General features: G+C 49.2%; 7 protein-coding genes across 7 annotated transcripts; 3 read left to right on the plus strand and 4 right to left on the minus strand.

Moving 5' to 3' along the window:
* Positions 1 to 1,983: 1,983 nt before the first annotated feature.
* On the minus strand, positions 1,984 to 2,686 carry FIESC28_07021 (uncharacterized protein; the record flags this gene model as incomplete). The annotated part of the gene is made up of 4 exons (XM_031161163.1): positions 1,984 to 2,025; positions 2,074 to 2,348; positions 2,409 to 2,526; positions 2,579 to 2,686. The coding sequence occupies 4 exons, from the start codon at positions 2,684 to 2,686 to the stop codon at positions 1,984 to 1,986; spliced, it is 543 nt and encodes a 180-aa protein (XP_031014791.1).
* Positions 2,687 to 3,662: 976 nt separating this feature from the next.
* FIESC28_07022 (uncharacterized protein) lies at positions 3,663 to 4,656 on the plus strand (the record flags this gene model as incomplete). The annotated part of the gene is made up of 2 exons (XM_031161164.1): positions 3,663 to 3,688; positions 3,744 to 4,656. 2 exons carry the CDS (start codon positions 3,663 to 3,665, stop codon positions 4,654 to 4,656), a joined length of 939 nt encoding a protein of 312 aa, XP_031014792.1.
* Positions 4,657 to 4,859: 203 nt separating this feature from the next.
* On the minus strand, positions 4,860 to 5,660 carry FIESC28_07023 (uncharacterized protein; the record flags this gene model as incomplete). Its single annotated transcript, XM_031161165.1, has 1 exon — positions 4,860 to 5,660. One exon carries the CDS (start codon positions 5,658 to 5,660, stop codon positions 4,860 to 4,862), a length of 801 nt encoding a protein of 266 aa, XP_031014793.1.
* A 1,633-nt stretch (positions 5,661 to 7,293) lies between these two features.
* On the plus strand, positions 7,294 to 8,067 carry FIESC28_07024 (uncharacterized protein; the record flags this gene model as incomplete). Its single annotated transcript, XM_031161166.1, has 1 exon — positions 7,294 to 8,067. One exon carries the CDS (start codon positions 7,294 to 7,296, stop codon positions 8,065 to 8,067), a length of 774 nt encoding a protein of 257 aa, XP_031014794.1.
* A 472-nt stretch (positions 8,068 to 8,539) lies between these two features.
* Positions 8,540 to 9,216, minus strand: FIESC28_07025 (uncharacterized protein; the record flags this gene model as incomplete). The annotated part of the gene is made up of 3 exons (XM_031161167.1): positions 8,540 to 8,586; positions 8,639 to 8,684; positions 8,737 to 9,216. The coding sequence occupies 3 exons, from the start codon at positions 9,214 to 9,216 to the stop codon at positions 8,540 to 8,542; spliced, it is 573 nt and encodes a 190-aa protein (XP_031014795.1).
* A 977-nt stretch (positions 9,217 to 10,193) lies between these two features.
* On the plus strand, positions 10,194 to 13,516 carry FIESC28_07026 (uncharacterized protein; the record flags this gene model as incomplete). Its single annotated transcript, XM_031161168.1, has 5 exons — positions 10,194 to 10,370; positions 10,431 to 10,515; positions 10,568 to 10,689; positions 10,742 to 12,350; positions 12,402 to 13,516. The coding sequence occupies 5 exons, from the start codon at positions 10,194 to 10,196 to the stop codon at positions 13,514 to 13,516; spliced, it is 3,108 nt and encodes a 1,035-aa protein (XP_031014796.1).
* An 896-nt stretch (positions 13,517 to 14,412) lies between these two features.
* On the minus strand, positions 14,413 to 16,019 carry FIESC28_07027 (uncharacterized protein; the record flags this gene model as incomplete). The annotated part of the gene is made up of 6 exons (XM_031161169.1): positions 14,413 to 14,524; positions 14,575 to 14,737; positions 14,792 to 15,569; positions 15,631 to 15,727; positions 15,794 to 15,830; positions 15,920 to 16,019. 6 exons carry the CDS (start codon positions 16,017 to 16,019, stop codon positions 14,413 to 14,415), a joined length of 1,287 nt encoding a protein of 428 aa, XP_031014797.1.
* Between the last annotated feature and the right edge of the window lie 1,311 nt (positions 16,020 to 17,330).

Below are 17,330 nucleotides of genomic sequence, written 5' to 3' on the forward strand. Positions count from 1 at the left end.
TGAAGGTGGGCGATTGGGTTTGGACGGAAGGAAGTCGGTGATTGATGATCGCCGGAGCCTGGTGCCGTTCCGGAGGGGCGCGATCAGTAAGTTAAAATGCTTCAGTAATGGTGGTATTGGTTGATAGGTACGATGCAGACGTCGGCAAGACCCTGTGAGTTCCGGGAGGCCGAAGACAAAAAGAGATTGGATAGTGATGACGAAAGATAGAGGGCAAGGTATTGTAGATACGCAGGGACCGATCAAGATTGGGCGGGAGATAGCCGGGTGTACCTGGTCAGTTGGTTTAAGTAGGTAGGTATTGATGATAGGGGGAAGTTAACGGTTGTTGAGATAAGCAAGTGATCAGACAGTGGAGGTGATGATTTCACTTGGATAAGCCAGAAACAGAACCAAAGCCAAGGAAATAGAATAGTAATAAAAAGGAAAAAGGATGACTGATAAGCTGAAGGGGGGCCAGATCGAATGAATTGATTGAGTGATGAATGGATGGAATTGATCGGCTTCGGGATGGAGGGGATGGAGAGGATGGCTGATGGTCAGCGGATAAGCTGCGACTTTCCATACATAGCTATGTCTTGGGCTTGCGTGGCATTGCGCTGTTCTGTGTCGCTGCTTGTCCAACAGAACAAACGCTTTAACGTGGGAACCCACCGAAACCTGATGTGATTAATGCTGCGGTAGGCCACGAGATCCTGCACTGCAAGCTCATGATGCGAGTTGAGCTGAGCTGAGCTTAACCCGGTCTCGGCCAATGTTGGGAACTTGGGAATTCCGGGGGGATTGAATCAATGGATCCAGATCGCGCCAGTTGCGTTTTGGTTTCGGTACTTTCAGGGTCAGGGTCAAGGTCAAGTCGGGCTAGACCAAACCAAGCCGAGCCAAGGGCCCCTCCCAGGCTGTCATGGATGCTCATGCTTCGTCTTTTGGCTCTCATGAGACAAACTCGATCGTCCCTAATTGTTAGACAGTTTACTTGATGCCAACTTACAATCCAATCGATTTGCCCATGCTCTCCAAAGCAATCTCGTACTGTAGTTCTGACGAAGATCTGAATGCCTACTGTGGTAAGTTTGCGGCAGTGCAATAGGGGGCCCCTCTGTAACGCCAAACTCCCCACGAGTGACCAATGCTGGCGAATGGGACTCAATCCCGAAACCACGCGCTTCTATCAAGCATTGTCATCGCATGTTGCATCGTCTTTCAAGTAATGAAACGGACCCATTACTCTCAAGTCATGATCTAACGTCAGTTCAAAGAACGGCAATGGAAAAACAGGCAAATAATGTCAATCGCTTTCTCTTGATTCTGGGTCTGGGTGGAGGTGTTGCGATGGAGCAATACGGCTGGGTTCGGGCTCGTTGCGTGCATAGAGGAAACGAACGTGCCAGTATCGAGCATTCTCAATGGCATAAAGCATCTGATGACGTCCGCTCAAGCAATTCTTTCGATTTGGCGTCTGAAGACTCGGTCTGCTTCCAATGCCTCATCGGTGCTTGACACGAAGAGCCCGAAACCCAAAGATTGCGCATCCGCGCTGACCGCTGCAAGCTTTCGCAACACCTCCCCCAGAGGCCTCATCTCTTGATATGAAAGAAGGTGGTTTACCACCGTCAAAGATCTACAAAACAAGGCCTTCTTGGCCTGAGACTCCTAAACACCACCTGCGCCGGTTCCCACGATGTAAACATGCGTGTCCTCTCTTCACATCGAAGAGATGCTCAGCCGCCCGAGCTTTCACATTACAGAACTCCCGTCTCCTTGAGCGCCCCTATTATTTGTTCGTCGACCTGTTGATTCAAAGTCAATCCTCAGCCAGTGATAATGCCGTAGCCGTATAGAGCTTTTGATATAGAATTGGACGGATCGATGTGGCGTTTCGTGGGCGCGAGGTCGAGCTAGTGCCGGGCAGCAATTACAAGCACCGAGGAGTGTTTACATGATCTTTGTAACTTCGTCCTCGACCTTGCGAAAAGGTTGGCGTCAGCTGGCTTGCGGTGATGTTGGGTGGATAGGTGTAGGTTGCTGGGCTTTCACCAGACTTCACAGTTTATCAAGCTGGTCATCACTCACCTCCATATCTTCAAGAGAATCTTGCTGACCGATGCAGCGAAGGACATTCTTTTTGCTCGTTTCCTGCAACTCGCCAGCGAGAAGGATTTCGTCGAGAATATAATACGCCTTGGTAAAGGAGAAGATGATATCAAGCTCGCAAACGTTGCCGTAGTATTTATCCATCTGTTCGACGTATCGGTGAATGATCTCGAGGGTGATCAGCTCATTATCTTCGGAAGAGCAGCCGGCGATGAAGAAGAGCGAGGCATATCGGCGGTAGACAATCTTGGTATCTGCCCCAGAAGTCAGCGCGAGCTCGCCTAAACAAACAACAAAAGGGGCGGAGAGCTAACCCTTGTATTCAAGGAAGTTGCACATGCGCGTTCTACGAGCGAGCACAAGCTGGGAGACATCCTTCACAATCTTGGCTTTATCCTTAGGAGAGAGTGTTGAGAACCATTTGGCAAGGCGCTGTCATGACTAGTCAGTGGTGAGTTCAAGCTGTGCATGTGAGCAACTGTACGCACCACTTTGCCTTGGCGGGATAAGAGAATAAGGTAGCTGTCAGGTAACCCTTTGTTAGCGGGCGAGAGAGATGGATCAGCTTTGGAAAAGCATACTGGATTGCCATAGTGAGTGATGAAGCCTGCTTTGAGGCGTGCAGGTCAAAGTCAGGGATGGGTTTCGAGAGATGACGGAGGATACAATTCTGGCTTTGAGGTGGACACGGAAGCAATTCAGGCGGGTTGGTGACGAGCTGGGTAAAGGTCCAATGATGAGGTGGCCCAGGCCCCAGCCAATCCACTAGGCGTCGAAGGCCTAGACCCTCTAATAGCACTGCTTGCCTGAGAAGGCAACTCAGGCAGCGAAGCTATCACCTCAGTGGCTATAGCGACAGAAACCAATTGACTGCTGTAGTACTCAATCTTTCATATGGATATATCTAATACAGTCTCAATTTAAAACCCTGAACTCATTCTTTGGTTTGTCATAATTCAGGCGAGTGCTGTATACTATGTACTCTAGATCCTGTGGCCTAAGAGCGACCTTGATCTGACGTGAAAGAAATGATACAGTAACAATGCTTCGTCGTTAATTGGACTGTCAGTCGAGCACGCGACTATGCGCTATTGCTGATGTCAGGTTCGATACCCATGGTATGCTTGGAATACCTACCTGTATTGTAGGTGTATGTACAATGGGCAAAAGGGACGCCATCCATTCGCTCAAACAGTCACTCAGGTTCTCATCTTCCACTATAAGGTCCCCGTGGTTCGATACACTGCAGCCATGACAAACACGAATAATACCATATCACCAACGTCAAATATCCCTCGTGATTTCAAATCTTTCATATCTCCAATAAACAGACATTACTAAGCTATCCGCTTTACCCCACGTATTCGATAACTAGTACTGGCACGCCTTGGGATTGACCATTTGGGTCTGCAGCTTGCTGGCGTCTCCGAGTTTACGCCTCGAAGACCCCGACGGCAAAAATTTCCCTCTTACTCGACTAAAACTCTCGACTTGAACTATTCCCACTTCACTCTTCTAATTCGAGACATTCAGAGATTTTCCCATTACTGTATTCCACGACTTCCATTATGACAAGACTTATCCTATCCACGGCGTAAGTAATGTCCGACTTCTGTGCGGGTTTATGCTTACAAAACCCCTCTCGGCAGCAATGTCATGTTGGCAGGCCCCTCCATCATTCGCAAGCCCGGCAACAACAGATCCAACCTTGAACTCGTCAACTCTCTGCGCGATACCATTGCTGAGGCTCAGCGCGACTATGCGATCGATACACCAGGAACCAACGGCTTCACGAACGGCGATGCGACTAACGGCAACCACACAGCTGTCGAGCTCTGGACCGAAAAAGAGGGCGATGCGCTATATATTCCTCGTATTAATTGGAACGCAGCAGGCCTGCAAGAAGAGCCTAGCCAGTATGAGATCACTGTCAAATTCTTTGCTCTCCCAGGCATGTCCAACAATGCCCGGGAGCAACATGTGAAGGAAGCCCTGGATCTGGTCCGGAGAGAACTCGGTATCACCACAATTGATTTACTGATTGTATCTTTCCCCGGAATTTCATTCGAAGGAAACTGTGAGTGGGAGGCAGACAAGACCAACGCTCATCAAGGAAACCTCGAGGAGGAGCTCGCAACTTGGAAGGTGTTTGAGAGTCTGCACAAGCAGGGCCTCGTGAAGCGCCTTGCAGTGGCCGAATTCGGCAGCGAGAAGCTCGAGGCTTTTATCAAGCGCACGACTGTCCGACCTGTTATTGACCAGATCAACCTGCGCAACTGCTGCGATGTCCCACCCCCTCTGAAGAAGCTTGCGGAAGAGGAGGGTGTTGAGCTGCACGTCCACAACGACTGTACTGATATTCTTCCACATGGTACCCTGCGGGAGCTTCTCAGCCACGGACCGAAGGGTGCGGGCCTACTTGCTGATCCAAGCCACAACGGTGCTGGCTTGACAGGAGAACTTGTCCCTGAATGGGTCGTGCGATACACAGCTTTCGTTCAAGACCGAGGCGTCATAGAAAACAAGGGTTATTTTGCAGGCGCGGAGCTGATAGGATCATAGTGGGATCTCTGCAACAGTCAAACGCAAAGAAGATTAGACAACAGGGTCTCTTGGTATGTTTGGATACGGAATCCCATGAGGGAATGTGTTGGCATCATTCGTCCATTTGTTTTTGCAAAACAGCGAGCATCAGATATACGGAGTTTTAGACACTATGGTAGGGAAATTGGCTGCATGACGGCTTTTCTGTTTTTTGTTTTGTTTCATCCGAGCATACTTCGTTTGCGGCCTCTCATCCGCACGTCTTCCAACTTCTTGAGTACAATCTTGGCTTGCTTAAAAGTTTGACTGTATGCATCAAGCACCTCTGAAAAGACACATTCCGCTCGGGGATGTGTACTTCCGAAGGCTCTCTCCAAAACATAGAGATCTACCGCACGATCCTCGTCTGATATACTTCCACTCGCAAGACCGAGATCAATAATAACCAGCTCCCCGTGCAGAGGATTATCGTCTTGTGGGTTGGCCAGAGGCTCCAGCATCATATTGCTTGTAGTCAGGTCGCCGTGGACAATGCCAACTTTGTGCATGTTGCCAATAGCGGTACCGATCCTGCGCATAAGGTCTTTCAACTCAGTATCGTTTTCAATACCCTCTGTCCTGTTTCCAAGTCTCTCGTTGATGCTCTTGCGGACAGGTCCTCCAGAGATCCATTCCAGCATCAACCACCCAGCGACTTCATCCACGGCGTAGACCGCTGGCACGCGGACACCATCGCGACGGCATTTGGCGAGGATGCGAGCCTCTGAAAGAATGCGGTGCTTCGTGAGTCGCTGGTCAAGGACAGGGTGTCGCCAGGGCTTAGGAGGACGATACTTTAGAGCGCAGGGAATATCCGGTAGGAGATAAGTGCTTTTGTAGAGACGACCTTCGGCACCTTGTGTGATGAGGATTGGCGGGGTCGACGCGGGGTACTCGAGGATCTTTGGGAGGGGAAATTGGTGCACTTGCGCTTGCCCTTGCGCCGCGGGGTCGGCGGTCGCCGTAGCTGTGGCTGTCGTCATGAGTATTGACTAGGTAGGTAGGTATTGTTGAGTAAAGATGAGAGGTTTGATACTAGCAAGGGGGGGAATGCGAAGAAGAGAGCAGTGGAGCTTGTGAGTCTGATGATTCTGACAAGCTGCAAGACTGGCGCAGGTACAGGGAGGTCACCGATGAAGTCAGTGGAATGGATGTGAATGCAAGGAGGGGGGAAATATCCATGGATGGGCAATTGGCACCACTGTCTGGGTGTCAGAAAAATTGGCTGTAGGGAGCCAAAGAAGAAAAGACTCAGACACTCTATGCCAGTTTAGGCGTGCATTTAGGCTGCCTTTATTTTGGCCCCCTACTCAACCTCCAGAATAATTCTTCTGCAGACCACCTCAGGCGGCTTTCCCTCAACGGCCCGCGAAGTTTTGACTGGGTGCCAATTGCAGCGGCGTTTTTAACCTCCATATCAAGCCTATTTTGACGAATCAAGTTTATTCCGACAAATCCTTGGCTATTTCGACGCCAAAAGCCAGCCAACATCTTTTCTCTTCCCCCCTCTCCTCTCGATTCTCAATAAAGCGCTACAGGGTTTGTAGACAAGCTCATTTCAGAGTTTCAAATCTGTCCCTCAACAAAATCAATGTCTAAGACTTCCTTCCTTTCGAGCCCTAGACTTGCCCTGATCCACTGGCCTTTCTTCCTGATAACCCTAATTCCAGACCTTGAACCCATGCCTCGACGGGTTTTGCAGCCCTGGCACTACTGAAATAAGCCTAGTAATAGCGTCCTGCAAGAGTTGGTCACATCCAACCGATGGCGATACTCAACCTGCAGATAAACCCACCCGGAATGCATGAAGAAACCCGCTGTATGGTTCGGCAGCACAGCATTACATTAGTTCTTGGAGACTGCCAATCTTGAGCAGGCTTGCGGTGCATCCTCTTAAACTATGACAGTGACGATTCATGATGGTTACATACGTCAGGTCAGAATGGAAACATACTGTACTGTATTCTGTGTAAGTCATTGGTTTAACCACGAGTGAGGCGTTTTTATGTACAAACCACCATCACCCAGCATCACCAGATGAATAACTGACCATCCTCCCGTCTCCTCAACCCGGCACTTCCGCGCTTATAGTCTCTATTACGGCGAATCCGCCGCTTACCCGGTCTAAGGGACCATGCACAGTATGTAGGTACGTACAGTAGGTAACATCAGTCAGTCAACTGGCCATGTGATGACTCCTCTGCCCTGTCTTGTCGTCTTTGATCCGTCATTAGCTACATCTGCACCTGCAGGGGGTCTTTTATCCCCAGCCATCCGCACCAAGTGGCCCAGCACCATCACTCTTCGAGCACGAATCTGGAAGCTCGGCCTATATGAGCCTAGAAACTAGGTGCTCAATTAGAGCGCACACAAACGCGGGTTGGGGTTGTGTTGGGGTTGTCTTTGTGTCTCTCTCTGTAAAGGCAAACTGGTTGCGCTTGCGCTTGTAGTTCGTCATCGCTCCTGTCTCCCGTCTCCTGTCACTTACCTTGCCTGCATCTTGTGCGCCTCTCTCCCATCTCTCCCTTTTCCCTCCCACAAACACTTAGCCTCAAGGACGATGCGTGATAGCTTCACTCACCACCTCGATTTGCCTTCCAGACGCTCTTCACAACCATGGTCGAGTTCAATCTACTCCAGTGGACTATCATCCTCATTTTGATCGCTGTTGTCCTGTCCCTCATCGTCCTTGTCCAGACCATCTCCTCTTACACAGCCGCGTACCAAGCGGCGCCGCTCGAGATCGCAACCTTTGTTGATACTGCCGACTTCTCTGTCCAGGAGAACGAGAGCTATGATCGCGATGTTGCAAAGGTGCAACGCCTCGATGATAAGATCCGCTTGACACGGCTCCTGAGGGAGATTCAAAAGACGGGTGACGATTTGCGCGAAGACATCAATGGCGTTGTGCTTGAGGAAGATACCACCAAGTTGAAGACTGCCGCCAGGCTATTATGGGCGTCGAAGCGAGCGAGGTTGGAGGATCGGGTCCGTAGGCTTGACATGCTACGCATGCGCTTCCTTGTTGTCTACATGGGCGTTGTCGCATCACACACGAATACCACAAACACCAATATCTATGAGAAACCTTCTCAAAGGCCACCACCGCCGCCGCCCTTACCCACATCACCAGATCTAGAAAAGTCGCCTGTTTTTAAGACCCCCACACGTCCTGCCCATCCCAAAGGCTTGATGGAGGGTATCACCAACCGTCCTCCTTTGCGCAGTTTGACCACCCAAGCTCTCATTAACCATTCCGAGCCTCTTCCCAAACCTAATCGCAAGGGCTGGGCGGGAGTCGTCCATGAGCTACAGACGTCGCCGAAGATGCATCAGCGTCATGCCTCGATTGAGCGTGCGATGTCAAAATCTTACTCCAGATCACCATGATTTCAAGCGTGGATCTGGTCATAGAATCTGATTTTCTTTACATTTTGGGGTCCTGTTACAGCGAAAAAGCATAACTACTACAGCTTACTCAGAGCGATAACTGGCATTACACATTGCACGGCGTTCGTAGTGTGGCCAGGGAGCCACCAACCGATTTACGATATAGCATAGTTCGGTATGACAACGGACATCTCGCCAGCTACAGGGGCATGGCTGAATGAATGACGATTAACGATGATTGATTTGACGGAAAAAGAGGCTTGGGGGAGTTTGGTTCATTGAGTTTACTTCACTTCTAGATGGGACGATACCCTTTTCCCGTGGTCCTGAGGCATGGTATTTCTTTTGTTTCTTACTGGTTATTGTACCATTTTGTATGTTCATTTTACAGAACAGCATCTAATACTACAACCGACTAGCCATGCTAGGCTACAGCGTTGTTTTCGGTAGATACCGAGGTTACAGTCCCAGATCAGTGACCAGATACAGGCTCGGGACCGGTGCCATTTCTCTCACCAACTGTAGTCATTAGTTCAGGTAGAGCGAATGTGAATGGTGTTGGTCAACTTACCATCTAGTGCCACCAGGAAACGGCTTACACAGTTGTAACATGCGACCTGTTGCTGGTGTTAGACCGGGTTTGACAACCAATGCTAGGATTTGACTCACTGTCGCCGTGACTTCCACGATTTCCTTCTCACTGAAGAATTCTCGCAGACGGTCAAACGTCTCGTCCTTGACATGGACATTCCTCGTCATCTCATCCGTGTACAGCAGCACAGCCCATTGCTTCTCTGACAGCCCAGCAGGACGCTCGCCAAGGGTGTCCTGCTTAATAGCCTCAAGCCCAGCCTCAGAAACACCTCCCTTCACAGCCAGTGGTGCATGGTGCTTCCACTCATACCACGCCTTATTGCACACAGCAACTCGGGAAATGGCAAGCTCGCGAATGTCGTCAGTGAGTGTTGTCTTGGTGCGAACAGCGCCGAGGAATGAGTTCCAACCATCAGCGACATGAGGGGAGTGAAGGAGAGCCAAGTCCAGGGACTGAAGAGGTCGAGGAGCACGGCGCTCTTCTATGCGCTTTACAATAGCGGCATGTTCCTCCGTCTTGGTCTCGGGAGGGTTAGAGACGTAAGGGACTCTCATGATGATAGGCTGTTAGCTTGGTGTAAGTGGTATACTCTGAAAGTTGGCCCAGACACTAGTAAGACAAAGGAGGATGAAGTATAAGGAATAGAGGAAGTGATGTTTGGTATAAGTTAAGATCAAAAATATACATGAATATGAGGCATTCGCATTTGGTTATATGTTCACCCGGAATAGCGCGGGGTCGGCTTTCAATCGCAACTCCCGACTCCACTACCCGAGCATCGGCGCCGAGAGACGGAACCCAATTCCGGCAATAAAATAAAGATACAGAACACCAGTGAAATAGCTATGATGGGGTATCTATCTGAGGTTCTATATACTTTTTATATTGGTGAATCGAAAAATTGCACTGGCTATCTTAGTTAATGACAGAATCTCGAAATGTAACCACTTAACAAAAGGGGGAATAAACTGCCTGATGAAGGTTACTATGCCCATGAGAGAGTGAACGTTTCGAAGCAATTGCGCGCGCATGTGTGCTCAAATAGAATCTCCCATGTTTGAACTCGCCCAAAAATCTGCCTGCGCAACACACAGCTATAAGTGTATGTCGGTTGGTGCTTTCGTAAACTTCTACAGCAAGTCATGACTTGGTTGCTCCACCAACTCCAGTCACTGCTCTGTTCACATACCTTTTCGCCTCCCGAGATAACAATTCTGGCATATGCACCAAGTTCACAAACAAGAAAAGAATACGCAAATATTGAACAAGCTTGCACAAAAAGACGCAGAAAAAGGTGATTCGAGCTTGCTGTTTAAACCTTACATATGCTATCTCTCATAGGTACCTACAGCTTGATCTGAGCTTGGATCATCACCCAAGAAACGCGCTGCGCAAGATCACGTGACAGGGAGCTTGCACTTGGATCATTAACGCGACCTCACTTTTTCTCGCGTCGTCGCAACCTCCTGTCATCCGCTCTTCGTCACTTTCCTTTCTCCCGTCACTCTAGATCGCGCATCCATCAACCAAGATGGCTGAGATCAAGATTGACAGCAAGCTGTTCCAGGAGCGCATTTCGCACTTTGCCACGGCCTGGAAGAATGACCTACGCTCCAAAGATGGACTATTTAACGGCGCCCAGTCCCTGGTGGTGATGATGGGCAAGGTTGAGGAGGTCCCTGAATTTCACAAGAACAATGCGATTCACGTATGCGACCTCGAAAAACGCCGAAAATTGAATGCGACCAAAGCTAACATGATAATATAGTTCTGGCTTCTTGGTTACGAATTCCCAACAACCCTGATGTTGTTTACACTTGATACTCTCTACATCCTTACAACAGCCAAGAAAGGTGTGCCACCCGACATTTCCGATTGCAGTGACTCATACTAACTGCGGATTAGCGAAACATCTCGAACAACTCAAAGGCGGCCGATTCCCGATCGAAGTGCTCGTACGAGGCAAGGACGCTGCAGAGAACGAGAAGCTTTTCGTCAAGCTCACAGACAAGATCAAGGAGGCAGGAGTAAGTGATAGCCATTTGCGTGTTTGGGTATATCTAACGATTGCGTTTGCAGAACAAGGTTGGCACAATTGCCAAAGACACCTCCCGAGGGCCCTTCGTCGACGAGTGGAAGAAGGTATTCGCCGAGCATTGTAAGGACGTTTCTCAGGTCGATATCTCTGCAGCTCTCTCCACCTACGCCTTCGCCGTCAAGGATGAGAGTGAACTCCGAGCGATGCGAACTGCCGCCAAGGCCTGCGTGGCCTTGATGACCCCCTACTTCCTCGACGAAATGTCCAACATCCTTGACGCTGAGAAGAAAGTCAAGCATTCCACATTAGCCGACAAGGTCGACAAGAAGTTGGATGACACCCAATTCTGGAAGACCGTGCAGCTGCCTAGCAAGGGCAAGCTACCTTCTGATCTCGACCCCGCTCAGCTGGACTGGATTTTGGGACCATCGATCCAGAGTGGTGGAAAATATGATCTACGATTCGCAGGCGAGTCCAACGACGACAATCTTCATGCAGGCATCATCATTGCTGCTATGGGTCTTCGATACAAGTCTTATTGTTCGACGATTGCACGAACTTACCTGGTCGATCCCAACAAGGCTCAAGAGAACAGCTACAAACTCCTCACCCTGATCCACAACACCATCATCAAGGAGATCCGTGATGGCATGGCAGCGAAGGAGGTGTACGGGAGGGCTGTTAGCATTATCAAGAGCAAGAAGCCGGAAATGGAGAAGCATTTCCTCAAGAATGTCGGCTGGGGTGTTGGACTAGAGAACAAGGACCCCACTCTCGTTCTCAACGCCAAAAACCAGAGAGTTCTGAAGGACGGCATGACTCTTATCATCAACACGGGTTTCCAGGATATCGAAAACCCCCAACCTCAAGACAAGAACAGCAAAGTGTATGCCCTGGTCTTGACTGATACCATTAGAGTTACTTCAGCGGAGCCTGTAGTTTTCACACAAGAGGCGCCCACGAGTGCTGACGCTAATTCTTTCTTCTTCAAAGATGATGAGGAAGCTGAGCCTGCCCCCAAAAAGGAGAAGAAGGACTCGCGCGTTGGTGCTGTTGCTACTAAGAACATCACAAACACGAGACTTCGCTCAGAGCGCACTACTCAGGTCGCTAATGACGATATGGAGAAGAAGCGACGTGAGCATCAGAAGGAACTTGCTGCCAAGAAGCAAAGAGAAGGTCTTGCGAGGTTCTCGGAATCTACAAGTGGCCAGAATGGAGGTGAGGTCAAGAAGTTCAAGCGCTTCGAGTCCTATAAGAGAGACAACCAGTTTCCCAACAAGATCAAGAACCTCGAGGTTGTTGTTGACAGCAAAAACAGCACAGTTGTGCTGCCTATCATGGGACGTCCCGTCCCTTTCCACATCAACACCATCAAGAACGCCAGTAAGAGCGACGAGGGCGAGTGGTCTTTCCTACGTATCAACTTCCTGTCCCCTGGTCAGGGTGTAGGTAGGAAGGATGACCAGCCATTTGAGGATGCCTCGGCGCACTTCGTCCGCAGTTTGACTTTCCGATCGTCAGATGGTGAGAGATACAATGAAATAGCGACTCAAATCTCCAACATGAAGCGCGATGTGGTAAAGAAGGAGCAGGAGAAGAAGGACATGGAAGACGTCGTTGAGCAGGATAAGCTTGTCGAAATAAGAAGTAAGTCAAATTTGAAATCCTGCGTATCACACGATGCTAACTAATACCTAGACCGACGTCCGGCTGTGTTGGACAACGTCTACATTCGCCCTGCCATGGAGGGCAAGCGTGTACCAGGAAAGGTCGAGATTCATCAGAACGGTATCCGATATATCTCCCCGCTTAATGCCCAGCACAGAGTAGATGTGCTGTTTTCCAACGTCAAGCACATTTTCTTCCAGCCTTGCCAGCATGAGTTGATTGTTATCATTCATATTCACCTCAAGGATCCCATTATCGTCGGCAACAAAAAGAAGACGAAGGATGTGCAATTCTACCGAGAGGCGACAGATATCCAGTTCGACGAAACGGGTAACCGCAAGCGCAAGTACCGATACGGTGATGAAGATGAGTTCGAAGCGGAACAAGAGGAACGACGTCGGAGAGCCGACTTGGACCGACTGTTCCAGGGCTTCGCACAGAAGATTGCCGAGGCCGGCCGAAACGAAGGCATCGAGGTCGACATGCCTATCCGTGAACTTGGATTCCACGGTGTGCCATTCCGAAGCAACGTCTTTGTTCAGCCTACCACCGACTGTCTCATTCAGGTTGTTGAGCCGCCTTTCATGGTTATCACAATTGAGGAGGTTGAAATCGCTCATCTTGAACGTGTCCAGTTCGGTCTGAAGAACTTTGATATGGTCTTTGTCTTCAAGGACTTCACACGAGCCCCTTACCACGTTAATACTATCCCTGTCGAGTTTCTTGACCAAGTCAAGGAATACCTTGACTCTTCTGATATCGCTTACACTGAAGGTCCCCTCAACCTCAACTGGCCAACCATCATGAAGACTGTCACAGCAGACACCCACCAATTCTTTGCCGATGGTGGTTGGTCCTTTTTGCAAGCTGATTCAGACGACGATGGTGGCGAGAACCAGTCTGACGAGGAGTCTGCTTTCGAAATGGATGAGGACGAGTTCGATGAGGAGTCCGAATCTAGTGACGAAGGCTCTGATTTCGGCAGTAATGCTAGCGACGATGATGACGAGGATGCCGAACTGGATAGCGAGGATGAGGGTGAAGACTGGGATGAGCTAGAACGCAAGGCCAAGAAGCGAGACCGTGAGAGCGCCATGGAAGAGGAAGACCGTGGTGGTAATAAGAAGAAGCAGCGCAAGCGCTAGATGACGCCGTGGTGTGAACCTGCGACCAAGGGGCACTGGTTGGTTGCTTCCCCATTGTACTAAAACATTCAGCTTTTTCTTTTTGGTTTTTATTTTTTATCAGTAGGCTTCAATGCTCCTTTGGTGGGACAACATGAATAGCAAAGTAGCACACCTAAAATAGCTATTTTGGCCAGAGGATGGTGCTCTTCCCAGTGTGTTTCGGGATGATGAGGATCGGGCAAGGACAGATGTATTAGTCAGATTAAGATAAGATAATTTATGATTTTGAGCAACCTTAGACAACATTCTTTTGTAAGCTACTTTGTTGATTGGTGGTGAGTTGCCATACGCGTGTATTTGGTCGTATTCCAGGCTCAAGGGTTATGGTAATTATCACGCTGTCGAGAGATCATTTGTAAACAGTTCAATTCATTCTATCCATGATTCCGAGTCGCAGCGCGCCCAAACTCCCTACCCATATAAAGATACGTACGAAGCACACAATCCACGCTCTTTCTCCATCCCATTTTCCCAAACTCTTGAAAGCATAGGAAGGTTAGACACCACTATCTCATGAGTTGAGGGGCTATTGATGGAAACAGGCCTCTGATACCCTTCCAATGCCAAAAACAGAACTGCTGGAGACTGCAATAATGAGTAGTCGCACAGAACAAAAAACAATGCGCCACGTGAGCGACGAAAGCAAATATCGATATCCAAAAACCCAAATGTGATTCAAAGCACTTTCTCTCGACTTTAGTAGCCGACGCAAATTGCTCAATTCATGCACCCCCCTTCGACGAGTATGCAAGAGGCAGAAACGCATCGCCCGTTGCATCAGGCGGGGATCCGTGAAACGCAGAACCTGGTCTTGAAGCATGCTCGAGAAGAGCGCGAGAGTCGTCGCGAGCTGACTAGGCCTCGCCAGGACGGAGTTCGCGACCCGAAGCCACGGCTGTACTGGGGCCCCCAGACTTAGCGCCAGGGGCATTGTTCCACGAAAGATAAGTGTGATCACCCAATTTTCTGTTGTCAAGTTAGTACAAAGAATGGTTGGTGTAAGATAGGGGACAAACCTGGGTCGGATAAGGTGAGTGACCGTGAATACAGTACCAAGAAGAATGCAAACACCACCAACAACAACGTAAGCTATACCGAGGAAGGGGTTGCGTCCTCCGACAACGGTTCGGGTAGAGATAATGATGGACTTGGTACCCTTGTACTCCCGAGTTGGGAAATCTGATTCGGGGTTAGATAATACCTACACAAAGAACGATATAATGGCTGACTTACGGTCATCGATGATAAGATCATAAGTTCCTGCCCACATAGCTTGAGTGTTGTTGCGCTGATACAACTTGCTGAAGGTGGGGAGACCCGCAGTTCGCATCCAGACCTGGAAAGCCTCCCAATTCTTCAGGTCCGGAGGGGGAGTGTCCTTGGTGTATCCATCAGGGAAGCGCTTCTGCCAGTTGGGAGGCGGGACGATTTCGTCGTAGCTATACTTAGTCTCTCCGTAAAGGTCCTTGTCACTGTCCCAAGAAATGCCCGAGTTGTTGCTCATACGGTACTCCCATGTCTCGTTGCCAGTACCGCCCGCGGGGTTTGTGAGCACAGGGCTGGAGAAAGTGTCGTTGAACATGGAGTTGGCGATGAGACCACAAGGGTAGTAGGGCTTGCTTCCTTCGCCATAAAGAGGAGTACAGTCGGAATTGCGGATGTCGCTGATAGATCGCTTTTCGCCCTTGAGCTGATCCGAATCGAAAGAGAGAACGTATCGGCGATGGTTCTGGTAGAAGTTGGTGAGGTGGTAGTAGAAGAGGACTGGGGGGCCCATCTCCTCAGGGATGGTAAACTTCAGGTGGCATCGAGGGTTGTAAGTTTCGACGCCGTTGTCGAGCGTGGTGCTGACGTTCGCCTCCCGCGCCCATTGAGCATTCACGGAACTGTTGGAACTCTTGAATGCAGTGCTAACGGCGCTGCTAGGCATTCCGGTAAAGTTACTTCCACCGCGGCTCATATCCGGAGCATCGACAACACAGTTGGTGTAATCAAGTCGAATCTCTTGAACCTGGGTTTGCGCATTAGAATGGAGTTGGCAGTGCTGGATTGGTGTTTCAAGGAAATTGTACCTGAGCGCTCGCGTACAACAACAGGCCACCGATGGGAGCGAATATGATTCCGATGGCGAAGAAAAGAGGAAGGACGGTCTTTGGTGTGAGAATAGGCCTGTCGCAATTGTATCAGTATCGAGGGGGCGATTGAGCGGATGGAATAAGGGTAGCAATGACATACTGCCAGGCCTTTAAACGCTGTTGTCTAAAGGCAGTATCTAGAAAGCATCAATTAATATGCGTTCTCGTCCCGCGTATTTGCGCATAACCGGTGTGTAGAGAGCGCATTCTTTCGAGGCAAACTCACTCGCAGGGCGGCGACTCTTCTTCTTGTCCGGCTGCTTCGGGCCATCATTGGAGTCGAGGGAATCAGTGTGGTCGATGCCACGGGGTTGTTCGTCGGTCATTGTGTTTTGGTCAAAGTCGATTCGTCTCGTCTCGGTGCGCGGGATGTGTGGGTAACTTTGTTGATGAAAAGGGACTCGAGTTTGCGAGGGCAGGAAAAATATGCGACCCTTTGGTGAAGCTGACGGGGATAGAATGGAACGGTCGCGCTGTGGCTCGTGAAGCCTTACGTGTGTATTGAAGGAGTACGTACCCTTCTCTCCTTACCTCTACGGGCTGTATGCACTTCAAAGGCAGGTGGAGAATGGAGGCTGTACAGGCCCATGGAGGAGTGGTTGGCGGGGAGTGACCTGAATTAACCAACCGCCCCAGTGAAAGGTCCCCTGAAACATGCCCTGCCTTTGAAAGTCCGATTTCCATCCATTCCTTCAGCTTTACGAACGTAAACCGATGCAGCACGGTTAGTTTATGTACATGCTGAATTACACTTTGAATTACACATGTTTGATTGAGTTTCTCCAAGACAATTGATACATCGTTCCAGTTGTGAAGCACACGTTATATTTATGGCTCGCAGCTCAGTCGCATTAACTGATCAGCAAAAAGATACTAATTTGAGCACACCAAAAAAGAAACACCGACGCAGGCCTGATTCGAACAGACGCCTCCGAGGAGAATAGATTTCTAGTCTATCGCATTAGACCACTCTGCCACTGCGCCTAATTGGATGAAAGCTGCTGCTGTCTTGGAGTCTATGAAGTCAAAGCGCCCGATTCACTTGACCAGCGATTATTCAAATCGAGAGAATCCATCGTCCTTCATAGTGTCTACATCCGATCTTGATTATTACATTTTCTATTTGTGTTTTAACTGACATTCATAAACCTCTTCAGAAAGTCACATATATGGGACCAGCCGTGTATTGTCAAGTGACAAGTTTCTGTTCTTCCTTCATCAAAGTATTATGCGCATATATATAATTACATGAGTATATAGATACGCCTCTTCTCCTTCTTCCCGTCTTTGATCTTATTCTGATTCACCCTCCTTCTACCTCCTCTTTGACTGCTGTAGTTAAGCCGCCCCCTTCCATACGGCCAATATCTAGCAACTCCAAATGCATCATTGACTTGGGGGATAGAAACTAAAAATAGGTCAAAACGTGTACGCCTATGTGTATGTACGGGCTCAATGACTGTATGCAGTGGCCAATAGAAAAAAAGAAAACATCCAAACTAGAGTGGGAAAAGATCACAATAGTTCTGGAAGACATGATAACAACCTCCTGACCTAGAAACACAAGGTGGTTGTTTTCTTCCTGATATGCATCAAATAAACAAAGAAAATGCCAAACTCCGAAAAAAAGAGATTTC

The sequence above is a fragment of the Fusarium coffeatum genome, assembly GCF_003316985.1.
Source record: "Fusarium coffeatum strain FIESC_28 chromosome Unknown BRIP53273_contig_151, whole genome shotgun sequence".
Taxonomy (NCBI): domain Eukaryota; kingdom Fungi; phylum Ascomycota; class Sordariomycetes; order Hypocreales; family Nectriaceae; genus Fusarium; species Fusarium coffeatum.